This window comes from Syngnathoides biaculeatus, chromosome 9, assembly GCF_019802595.1.
Source record: "Syngnathoides biaculeatus isolate LvHL_M chromosome 9, ASM1980259v1, whole genome shotgun sequence".
In the NCBI taxonomy this organism is placed as follows: Eukaryota; Metazoa; Chordata; class Actinopteri; order Syngnathiformes; family Syngnathidae; genus Syngnathoides; species Syngnathoides biaculeatus.
In genome coordinates, this window is record NC_084648.1 from 4,462,603 (window position 1) to 4,475,044 (window position 12,442).

Below are 12,442 nucleotides of genomic sequence, written 5' to 3' on the forward strand. Positions count from 1 at the left end.
TACATAAACTGCTTCTTCTGCCACTCAGTATGACTAGTTTTTACTGTGAAATGTTGTATGCTACTCTGTGGTGATTGACCAAAAACATATTACTTCTAAATCTTGACTCTTAAGCTACATTTTGTGATCAGTTGTTGATGCAAAGTAAGTTTTTCCAGAAAACAAAGGATGTCATAGCGTAACATAAACCTGACCTGTTGTCAAGTTCAACTCTTCGGTCACGTCACGCATGATGAAACTGGCTGTGACGTCATATGCCCCCGCCCAAATCCTATCAAAACTTTTTTTTATTGGCTGGTGCTCCTAAAGTCCCGAATGTGATTGGTCAGATTTGTCGAAACCCGGTTACCAAGCGGTTAAGCGCTCGGCTGCGCTTGTTGGGCGAGAGCGGCAAGCCACGTTGACAGCAAAGTGCTTCTTTCTTTTGTTTTCCTCCGGCGCGTGAGTAAGGAAGAAGGTACGTGTCACGTCGGCTGTTGCCATTTGTTAGCCGCGGGTCCTCCGTTCGTGTATCCCACCAAAAGTAAACATCCTTGTCGAAGCGCATATTCGTCGTGTTTCCTGTTCATATGAATTTTTGCTAACAGTGGCTCCTTTCTCGCAGAGCTGTTAGCAAGACGTTCTATCAGCATCTTTTCACTTAGGATCAACTAATGAAGGTTGCTAGCAACTGCGCATGTATGATGTATTTTAATGTGTATTGCAAACTGAAACCGATTAATTTTACTCAGTTTCACGAATGTCGAGAGTCTGTGGGCTCGTGAAGTTTTCCAACTTGGTGAACTTCATTTGTTTGAAAGACATTTTGACGGGACATTTTCGACAAAATAACACATCTCAATGAATGAATGGATAAATTAAAACACGTATACATTAATATCCTTTTGTAATTATACAATGGAACTTTGTTTTTCCCCAGAGCACAGAAGCCACATCATCAGTCGGAATGAGTGTGGGATTCATTGGAGCGGGCCAGCTGGCTCATGCACTGGTCAAAGGTTTCACGGCTGCAGGTGAAGCTAGTTGACGTTTGCCTGGAAATGTGTGTTAAATTCATGTTCAAGAAAACAAACAAAAAACAAACAAACAAAAAAACCTCTTGCATTTCAATGCTGTGAAATTTTCCACATTATAGTACCACTGGTACTTTGAAAGTCTACATTCATGCACACATACAGGACCTTACATTGCAAAAATATCATGGCATACTAAAACAAAAAAAGTCTCTAAAAGAATGCATATTGAAATCAGCATTGGCTTTAGTTGGTTGGTTTCAAAGCCAAATTTTTCTGTTGTATGGCTGGCAAAAGATAAGATACAGATTAATTTTGGACCTTCTGCCTACTAGTTGAAGATCATTTACTTGTTCTGCCATCACTGTACATTGCTAAGGCAGGTAGATGGATGAACAACCTTACATTACATGTAAATAAAAAGGTTTAACATCAATTGAGTGAAATTGGACGGTTTTCCGCAGCTCACCCAATGATAACTCACTGTGTTTGGGAATCACTGATCTGTACAGGTGGTGTTTGATCAAAATGCAAAAAGGGTCAACTTAGGAGATTGCTCAAAGTAGCTGCTATACATAGTCACTAGTTATCAGAGGTTCTGTTTTTATCCATTTTATATTTTGCAGCATTGTTAGAAAATTGTTTGAACTGCATCAGTTAACCGCTGATTGTGTCTTGCTCATTTGTTGTCCAAATTTAAATGTTGAAATATTTTCTTTGTAACAATACTATATTCATGGTTAATGTGTACACCTAAATAGCTAAAAAGTACTAAGTCCAAGTTATTCCTGTTAGTAAAAAATAAATAATAGTTGACCTAAACTATTGCCTTTACAGTCCCTAAAGGTTTTATGATGTTGAGTGTTTGACCCCAGACTGGATAAATTGTATTTCTATATTTTCTATTGAAAATAAATAAAATTCTAAGTGAGCTGAAAGTCGAGGTGTCCTATCGTACATGTAGTGAAATAGCTTCTGCTCTTAGTTGTCCATGTTTTGTTTCTTCAATTTATTTCTCCTCCTTTTTCCTTGTCGCTCCTCAGGTGTGATCGCTACACACAGAATCACAGCCAGCTCCCCCGACACTGACCTGCCCACTGTGACTGGCCTCAGGGTGAGAACAACAAAATATATAATCGTGTCATATATCTGGCTTCCCCTGATTCTGATTTACATGCTGTTTGGTTCTATTATTGCGTTTTGGTTTTGGTTTTTTTTGTGCCTCGTTTCAGTTTCCTCTCTTTGTTTCTGTAGAAAATGGGGGTGAGCTTGACAACAAGTAATAAAGAGACCGTCAACAAAAGCGATGTGCTCTTTTTGGCTGTCAAGCCGCACATTATTCCATTTGTGTTGGATGAGATTGGGCCAGACATTGAAGACCGTCATCTGATTGTCTCTTGTGCTGCAGGTGTCACAATCAGCTCCATTGAAAAGGTCAGGCTTCCGTCTTGTTTTTTTGGGACATAACCATACTTAAGCCATCGTGTTATTGGTTTGACCTGTCTTTGACTTATCTGTGTCAATTCTTAGAAACTCCTTCAGTATCGTACAGCGCCTAAAGTCATGAGGTGTATGACCAATACTCCAGTAGTGGTGAGAGAAGGTGCAACAGTGTATGCTACTGGCACTCATGCAGAGGTAATAATGAGAGAATGATGCAGCCACTTTGTGAGCTCAATTGCGCAAATGTTTGTTTGGTCCTATTCATTGTTTTAGCTTTAGTTGAGTTTATTTGAGTTATCCCCCATGAATAGCAAGGGTCTGCTGTATTCTTATTGTTCTGTTACTGCTGTGCTACTTGATCTACTTCAGTGTTTCTCAAATCTAATAACTTCTTGGATTTAGTTGAAAATTATATTAATAGTCTTGTTCCTCCGGTCAGGTGGAAGATGGGAAGTTGCTGGAGCAGCTGATGTCCAGTGTTGGCTTCTGTACTGAGGTGGAGGAGGACCTCATTGACGCCGTCACCGGCCTGAGCGGAAGTGGGCCTGCCTATGTAAGTCACTTGGAATTACTGTTTACTTTATATTTACTGTATTGAGGGATTTTTGATATCATAGTATTTTGTGTGCGTGCGCAAATCAACATTTCATTGGATGAGCTTTTGCCGAACCCTACGTATTCCACAGCTGCCTAAGTGTTGCTGCGTTCCCAGCAGATTTTCGCAGTAGTTTTATTCAGCAGGAAACCGCTAAGTTGATGATAAAGCAACAGGAAATTGGCACATGTTCGACAGGGCCTTTGCTTCATTTCTTACTTCAAGACACCTGGATAAAGTCAAATAAACAGCAGTGTCATTTATTTGTATGTCAACAATTCTAAATATTTGGCCTTTAAACAGGTAGGATGGCAGCACAGCTGTAATGCATTGGACTCAGAGTTCTGAGGACCGTGGTTCAATCCCGGCCCTTCCTGTGTGGAGTTTGCATGGTCTCCCTGTGTCTGGGTGGGTTTTCTCCAGGCACTCCGGTTTCCTCCCAAATCCCAAAAACATGTAACATTAATTGGACACTCTAAATTTCCCACTCGGTGTGATTGTTAGAACGACTTAAAGTTTTTCACATTTTGCCACCTTGTAACCACTTCAATATTTTTACACGAATTTCAGGTGATTGAACAGGAGAGAGTGGCATATAATTGTAAAGTGGAATGGTAATAATACTCTACATCTGCAGAATGTGGTGTCCATTCGTATTCAGCCCTCCTTCTTTAATACTTAGTAGCACCACGTTTCATTACAAGTCTTTTGGGGGTATTTCCCTACCAGTTTTGCACATCTAGAAATGTGCCCTTTTTTTCTTTGGAAAGTAGTTAAAGCTCCACCAGCTCAGATGGAGCATATGTGTGAACAGCAATTTTCTTCTTCCCACAAGTGCTCAGTGGGGATTTAGGGCAGAACTTTGTCTGGGCCATTCAAAAACATGAATATGATTTATGACTTTGATTTAAACCTTTCAATTGTATCTCTGGCTCAGTGTTTATGGTCTTGCTGGAAGATGAATCCACCTTGCCAGTCTCTGGTCTGTTGCTGCCTCCAACACGTCTTCTTCCAGGATTTCCCTGTATTTAGCTCCATCCGGCTTCCCATCAATTCTGACCACTTTCCCTGTCCTTGCTAAAGAAAAGCGTCCCCCACAGCAGAATGTGTCTCCCACCATTTTTCAGAGTGGGGATGGTGTGTTTAGAGAGATAAGCAGTGTTAGTTTTCTGCTACACAGGACTTTACATTTAGGGCCAAAAACTCAACACTGGTCTCATCTGAACAAATATTTGCGGTATCCTCTAGAATGGTTTGACGCAAACTGTAAACGGGACTTCTTATGTCTTTATTTTGACTTTTTTTTTTTCTTGCTACTCTTACAAAAAGGCCAGATTTCAGAGCGTATGATTTATACAATCTGTAGACAGATTCTTTCACCTTAGCTGTGGTTTTCTTCAGTAGATTATATTTTGGGGTATCAGAGTACTAGGAGCTGAATACAAATGCACACCACACTTTTCAGATTTATATTCACTTAAAATTTTGAAAACCGGATATCACTTTTGTTCCAGTTCACAATTACATGCTACTTTATGTTGATCTAGGACAAGGGTGGGCAACCTTAGATACTCAACTAGATCTTTGGACTATGTCAGACAGAGGGGGAAAAAAAACCACAAAAAAAACATCGGGAACCACAAAACCCTTTTGACATCTAACCTGCACATAAGACTGCATGTGTTATTTAGATTTTTACTTGTATGTACAAAAAAATATATTTTACCTTTTTGAAAGTCACCGAACCCTTGTTAGTGTTAGCCATTTACTAATTATGTTGCTTAAGTTGGTGACTTTTAGGATTCCCTCCGACTATTAAAAAAAAAAAAAAAAAGCAGCAATTCCAAAGACTTTTGCATTGTTGTTGTAGACTTTTGAAGTGCCTTTGAAAGATGTTTATCCCGTGTCTAGACCGTAAATCAAAAGCTCATTGGCTGATTTGACTGCACCACCACAAGTGTCAAAATTAAGGCCCAGAGCTATATCAAATACAGTACTTTTCAAAATAATAGCGATCCAGTGTTCTTAAACAGATTAATCCACATTTTCAGTATATTTTTCCATTGCTCCATGTCAAACAAGTTACCAGTAGGTGCATTAGATTTGAAAATCTCTCGTTCCTCTCCATAGCAGGTGCCAATACGTGTTTTTCAATGGCAAATGTCCCAATTTGACATCTGATGATGATGTTGCAGGCAATATGGCGACCACTTGGATGTCTAGTGAGACTTTCGCAACTTGGCGCATTGATGACACGCTCTCCGCTCATTTATTTTTTCGTGTAGACATTGAAGTGAAGAATGTTATATGTATTTTTCATTACAATATTTATTTTAGAATGTTTATAGGCATGTCACTGGGGCTTTAAAGGATGAAGCCAGCACCCGTTGAGTGTGCGTTTTTCCTTGAAAGCCTGTGGATAATGGGTCATTGGACACATTGTTCAGAAGAACAGTGTACTTTGATTAAAAGGTTGATTGAAGAGGGGAGACTTTAGAAAGAGGCGTAAAAAATGATGGTCTCTTCAGCTAAAATGATCTTTAATGCCTTAAAATGGAGAGCAAAACCAAAGACGTGGCAGAAAACTGAAGACAACCATCAAAATGGATCGCAGCGTGACCAGAATGGCAAAGGCTCAGCCAATGATCAGCTCCAGGATGATCAAAGACAGTCTGGACTTACCTTTAAGGGTGTGTCATGAATGCTGGGGCTTGTTTGTTTTCTGAGAATCTACGGCACCTGCTGGTACCCTGTCTGACATATAGAAATAAAAAATGTATTGAAAACGTAGATTAATCTGTTTAGTCACATTGGACGATCCATCAGATGTGGCCTGCTGAACCAACTCGTGCGTTTTTGTTTTTTTGCAAAGATTTGCAACAAATTTGGTAATTCTTCACTTTTCATAATGTTGAGACAATGCAAGCATTTCTGTGACCAAACCTCTTTTTAAGATTACATATCACCATTGTTGAACAAACTATAATTCCTTGACTTCTGATATAAAAACTAGTCATCCATCCATTTGTTGTGTATAATTATTTAATAATGAGGCGATTATACATTCAAATAGTTTGTCATAACTGCTCTGTGAGGGAAAATGACTACAAAGTGGCCTGTGGCAAAAATGAGTAACACCCCTAATTTACACTCAAACACATTTTTAGCAAATAAGAATTTATTTTCATTCACAGTTGGCGTTCAGGCATTCTTGACTGAAGACACTCCTATTAGTGTGCAAGCCATTTAAAGAAAAAAATATTCCCCCATTATATTGTTAATAGTTGTTTAATGAAAAATTGTGTTGATTAGAATTGTTTTTCTGTAACCAATCTATTTTTTTTTTCAAGAAATTTGCCTCCAAAGATCAGTTATGCCATTGTTGCAACAGGTGCAGCCATTTTCAGTGAGAGCAATCATTTCTCCTCACACAACTTCGAGCAAGTGCATATGGAGCATCACAGGTTTATCTGTAACATCTCCGAATGACAAATCCCAAATGCACAAATGTAATGTCGGACACCACCCTGATGCAAATGGAGTACAAATAGCTGTAGAGGAGTTTTTTTTTTTTTTTTTTTTTTTTTAAATGAGCAATAATGCGATCGTATCCTTGAAGGCATTTTTGTGTTTAAACAGGCATTTACAGCGCTGGACGCACTAGCAGATGGAGGAGTGAAGATGGGTCTACCCAGGAGACTCGCTGTGCGACTCGGAGCTCAGGCTCTATTGGTCAGTGCTGTTCTGCCGTCTGTGGATTTTTTTTTTTTTTCCCTTCTTCTTCTTCCCTATACAACATTTAACTCTCTCTGTCCACTAGCAGTCTGCACACAGACGTGGAATACATTATGTCTTGGCTTTCACTTTCGACTATCTCACTACTACTTAATTGTATTTCAAACTTGAGAAAATATTACGCCTGCAGGGCAGTCTGGCTCACGAAACTTTTTCTTTTAATTAAACTAATCGGACATTTGAAGGATGAATGAAGGTGTCAGTCAACATATTGATCACATTTTTTGGCTGCTTCACTGGAGTGTAAATTTATATATTAACTTTCTTTCCAGATTTTTTATTTTTTTTTTAATTCCAGGTTGTGAGATTGTATTTAAAGAAACTCCTTATTACTTACTCTTCTGCAGGGAGCAGCTAAAATGCTGTTGGACTCAGAGCAGCACCCTGGCCAGCTGAAAGATAATGTTTGCTCACCAGGTGGCGCTACCATTCACGCCCTCCATGTGATGGAGAGTGGGGGCTTCCGCAGTCTTCTGATCAACGCAGTGGAGGCCTCTTGTATTAGAACACGGTAATTTGATAGGACCTAGAAAGTCATATCCATTCCAATGTGTATTTTTTTTTTTTTTTTTTTTGGTGGGGGTTAAAATTATTTTTTTAAATCTTTATCTCAGTAAAGGAATTTAGAATTGATTTTCATTTGCAATGCCGACTTGGCTGTAGACCGGTGAGATCTGTGGCTTGCCATCCCTGAGCTCTTCAGGCAATTCCTTTGACCTCATGATTCTCATTTATTTCTGACAAGGTAGCAAGGGTGGACGACTTCAAATATTTCGGCTCAACAATCCAGAGCAATGGTGACTGTGGTAAGGAAGTGAAGAAATGGGTCAAAGCAGGTTTGAACAGCTGGTGGAAGGTTTTCTGGTGTGTTATGTGACAGAAGAGTCTCCGATAGGATGAAGGGCAAAGTTTATAAAGCAGTGGTGATGATGTACGGATTAGAGATGGTGGCACTGAAGAAACAACAGGAAGCAGAACTGGAGGTAGCAGAAATGAAGAGGCTGAGGTTCTCTCTCGGAGTGAACAGGTTGAATAGGATTAGAAACGAGCTCATTAGAGGGACAGCCAAAGTTGGATGTTTTGGAGACAAGGTTAGAGAGAGCAGACTTCAATGGTTTGGACATGTTCAGAAGCGTGAGTGAGAATATTGGTAGAAGGGTGCTGAGGATGGAGCTGCCAGGCAAAAAAGAGCAAGAGAAAGACCAAAGAAAAGGTTGATGGATGTTGTGAGGGAGGACACGAGGACAGTGGGTGTTAGAGAGGAGGATGCACGAGATAGGCTTGGATGGAAAATGATGACTGTGGCGACCCCTAATGGGACAAGCCGAAAGGATAAGAAGAGTCACTGTGAGCTTTAAGGTCCTCCATGGAGAGGTCCATGGCTTTCCTGATCAATCCTGTCAGTCTAATCAAACGCAGCTGGACTTCTCCTTTCACTTTCAACCTTGCGCCTTTAGTAGCAATTTCAGGGTCTGAGTCGAGTTTGACAGTGAGCTTTTCCTCTTTCTTTCCCCAGGGAGCTCCAATTTCTGGCTGATCAAGAACGCATATCTCCAGCAGCCATTAAGAAGACCACGCTGGACAAAGTGCTCCAGCAGCCCGGAGTCACAGTCAGCGGTGTGGCCAATGGAAACGGCAGATCAGGGCTCAGCTTGTTCAACAACAATCGCAACTCCGGAATCAAGAAAAAGAACTGAAAAGAAAGAAAAGCAGAAAGCATTTCAGATTCCCAATTTACGGATGGACATGCGTGTCATACACTTCTCAGTCGTTCAACATGCAGGTCTCGGGAGTTCTGAAAAGACCGGACCAACGATACATACTTCTGTCACCAAATTATTTATTTCAGCCCATTACGTTGAACCTCATACAGGCTTGAGTGCATCTTTGTTGCACCACAACTGTTTCATGTCCACATTCACTTAGATAAGGGGAAAGTGCCTTTTGTCTGCTCAATAGTCAATAGCGTTTTTAAATGTTATCAAGATATTAATCATTCACAACCGGTGAGCATGCATATTTGACACATATAGCTGTAAACAGCAGTGAATTATTAATTGAAACTTGTTTCTCAAAGATTTTTTTTTTTTACCTGGGGTAAAAGCTCTGGTCTAAACCAATTTTCTTTCCCTCATAGAAACATTGTGTGGAATATTATTATTTTTTTATTATAAATATATACAAACACGAGGATGAAGGAATTAGTAACATTTCTTCCTTGCAAGTGTCCTAAATATCATATGGTCCTGTTTGACCGTGGTCTGTCACTTCGGTATAATCCGTCCTTGTGAGTTTTCAAATATTCCACTTGTTTGAGGTTAACCTTGATTTTGTTAAAGTCAACCATTTACCGGCTGGTGTTCCACTTTCAAGCAACATTAAATAAGTTCAAGCAAAGCGTAGGTTGGTTTGCGTTTACTTTGTAATCACAAACAAAACGGAGTACCTTCTCTCCTGATCCACTGTCCCGAAGTGATGATTGAAGATACACCCTGGCCTGCAGATGGCGGCATTTACTGAAGTCTCTCCCTGTGGACATTTCTGTGGCGTTCGGCTTTGTCTTGTCAATGGAAGCTCAACCTAATAGGCTTAGGTTTATGCACAAATAATTGAATAGAATAGTGTTAGTAGCAGTGTCATACAGTACATGTCTCTGCATTGGACAGAACTTTGAACATCGGAAGCTCGCCGTTTTTAGGGTGGCCCAAGATACCACATTCTCCACAAATGATTCTTATAGTCAGTAATATTAACCAATTCTCTTAAAAGAGTGCATGAATGGGGAATATTTTGCTTTTCCAGGTCTGTTGCATCTTTGTCATGAAAGCTACCTGAGTGATGTTTTTCTGTCACTCCAATCCCTTTCACAACCCTCCATCCTGTAAGTAAAAAGTAACACGTTTTTTTTTTGGGGGGGGGTAAGGAGTAGAAAGGATATCCATCCGTTCACTACACCGCTTATCCTATTTAGGGTCAAAGGGCGCTAGAGCCTTATCCAGGTTACTTTGGGTGCAAGGCAAACTGCACCGTGAACTGGTCGCTCGAGGTAATCAGGGAAAGAGATCTTAATCTACTTGAGTATTTGTACTGTTTTTCTTCCCGCCATTGCACATTTTGGTCTTTCCCCTCGTTGATAGAGGTGAAAGTCAAATAGTGTTGTACACACGGGCTGTTACTTCACTGCATTAAAAATGAAGTGTAGTTGTGTGATCATGACTAGAAGTGTGGTTCTGATGACCAAGAAAGTACTTGCTTGAGATGTTTTTGGAAAGCACCTGTAAGGAAGGGTTCTTACTTATTAAATTAACCCTTGTCGATCCGTCCAACAATGCACAGGCACATTATCGTTAGGCAGGAATAACGAGGGGGAAAGTGATCATGTGTGAAGAACCACCTAAGGTATATTTTATGTTCATTATTATATTCCTTGGCTTCAACCAATACACACCTTTGTGCTTACGTTGAGGAGTCTGTCATCTTTTTTTTTTTTTGTTTGTGAAATTTTAGTCTGTGCTTGCCACTGCTGCAAAGATTAGACGTTCCCCCAGAAACATTGATTTACATTCATTTGTAACTTGGCGTACGTCAGGCACCTTTGGAAAGACTTTTTTTTTTAGCAATCATTTCAACACCAAAAAGTAGAACACCAGTAGAGTGGCAGATAACACTTTGTGGATAGTGTTGGCTGTGGAGAAGGGGATTTGGTTTGGGTGTTTATGTACATTCCACGGCCCGGTGTGGGGTTTCTATCCACATGGTAAGCCAGATGCTTCCTGTCATCTGCATCCAATCAATTTCATCGCTGACCTTTACAGGTGCATGCTTGTTTGCATACGAACGAAGTTGCCAAACACCAACATGGCTGAAATCAGTGAAGTGTTTTTTTTTTTTTTTTTTTTTTTTGCATTCATCCAACACTAGGGAACATCTAACACCTTCCACACTGAAATGAACAACTGAGGCAAGTGTGGTCAGAGGTGTTGGTTTTTCATTCAACTCACGTGATAGTGTTTGTTTCGCACTACTGTGAAAGCCGTGTTGTTACAGTATTACGTTGGTGCAGCTGTCAGATGAAACAATAACAGCGGGGAGAAAGAGGAAGGCCCTACAGGTTCTATGTCATGAATGCATGGAGTCGGGAACTTCCAAGACACCCAAACCTTCAGTCTTCATTGAACCTACCTGGAGAGATACCCGAGGAAAACCCATAGAAGCAAGATGGATCATGAAAATGCCGCATAGGAGTGGAGATTTGAACTTGGGATGTCTGGACTGTGAGGCAGATGTGCAAATCACTAGACAACTGTGCTGCCCGCCCTTCATCATTACGATGTAAAAACAAAAACTGCATCATTATGTAAAGATGCGAATGTCATTTGCCATTTTGTATCACTGTAGTTTTAAGCATTGTTGTTGGACAAAGTTTCTTAGGGGCGTGTGATAGTTTTCCACCGCTGTACTGTGTGTGTGTGTGCATAAATAGGTTTTATCTCAGAAATGTATTGTGACAAGAAGGGTTTTTGTTTTTCAATACATCATTATACTTCTCGCCGGCTGTGCGAGTTTGTGCAAACAGAGGCGACTACCTGCGATAACATCTTCCCTTATCTTCTCTGTTGATAAAATGTCTTGGATGAAAAATAGTGCCTCGAGGGGAAAATCCTACAATAGTCCTACAAATGCAACTTTGAATCAAATACTACTCTGTTAAATTCATTTCAGGGCTGTGGTATTTTTCTTTTTTTCTTGTTCTTGTTGTTGTGGTTGTGGTTGTATTAACCATTGTGTTTTTCTTAAATTGATGTGAGCTTTCTTCACGTGATAACTGTTTCTGTCTTGAAATCGCAGCTGAACAAAAATCCTCGAGCACTAAAACAGTTTCTTCCTCCAAATAACCCTGCTAAAAATTTAAAATGAAGAATTTCTAAAGAATTGTAGAACTTTAGGACCCATTTCCTATAGAAATTCTATTGTTCTGTAGAAATTCTATAGAAAATCACAGCCAACGTTCTAAAGAACAAGTTGTTCTGTACAAATTCTATAGAATATATATGATTTATATTTTTTAGCAGGGAAGTCAGCATGTGTGTGTGTGTGTGGGGGGGAGTAAAGTAAATATTATTTTTGGAAAGGTATTTTTAAGTTTAATCGGTTGAGTTGTTAACTATGTTCCACTTGACCTCTATTGATGTATTTTAAAGTCATTTTGTCATCTGCAGAGGACTGTATTGAGTCTGATTGACGAAGTAAAGGGCGGGGAGGGGGGCAGTTAAATAGGCGCTCTCGGTTTTCAAATGTGGGGACTAACAGTGAGCGTGGTCAGGAAATACTGTAATCCCTGAAAAAATGGATGCCGTTCAGTCACAAATGAATCCCGTTTGTTATTTCTCATGATTGATTTCGGTAGTTCCGGCGATTAAAGTCAGCGACTGTGACATGAAACGCGGCATAGTGGCTCGGTAACCGAATTTGCAGCAAGTAAATCCCCCGCTTAATCCTCGGCTGGAGCGACTCTTGAGAGTGTTGTTGTTGTTGTCTGTAGTAGTAGTAGTAGCGGCGCTGTAGTGGGCCGTGTGTCTTTAAATGCGGCTTACGT

At 40.1% G+C, this 12,442-nt stretch overlaps 1 protein-coding gene across 2 annotated transcripts; it reads left to right on the forward strand.

Moving 5' to 3' along the window:
• Positions 1-300: 300 nt before the first annotated feature.
• Positions 301-9,036, forward strand: pycr1b (pyrroline-5-carboxylate reductase 1b). Of its 2 annotated transcripts, none has more exons than XM_061830810.1 (9): positions 301-457; positions 920-1,013; positions 2,057-2,127; positions 2,268-2,447; positions 2,544-2,651; positions 2,896-3,009; positions 6,691-6,783; positions 7,194-7,357; positions 8,363-9,036. In XM_061830810.1, the coding sequence occupies exons 2-9, from the start codon at positions 947-949 to the stop codon at positions 8,541-8,543; spliced, it is 978 nt and encodes a 325-aa protein (XP_061686794.1). In that variant the 5' UTR covers positions 301-457; positions 920-946; the 3' UTR covers positions 8,544-9,036. The 2 variants fall into 2 exon arrangements, with proteins under 2 accessions (XP_061686794.1, XP_061686792.1); XM_061830808.1 differs by lacking the exon at positions 301-457 and adding an exon at positions 609-659.
• The last annotated feature ends 3,406 nt before the right edge of the window (positions 9,037-12,442 follow it).

Excerpts from the sequence above, each read along its gene's own strand:
- pycr1b (XM_061830808.1), top strand. Across the intron at positions 6,784-7,193 it reads TCGGAGCTCAGGCTCTATTG|GGAGCAGCTAAAATGCTGTT; the intron begins GTCAGTGCTGTT and ends ACTCTTCTGCAG. Across the intron at positions 7,358-8,362 it reads GCCTCTTGTATTAGAACACG|GGAGCTCCAATTTCTGGCTG; the intron begins GTAATTTGATAG and ends TTCTTTCCCCAG.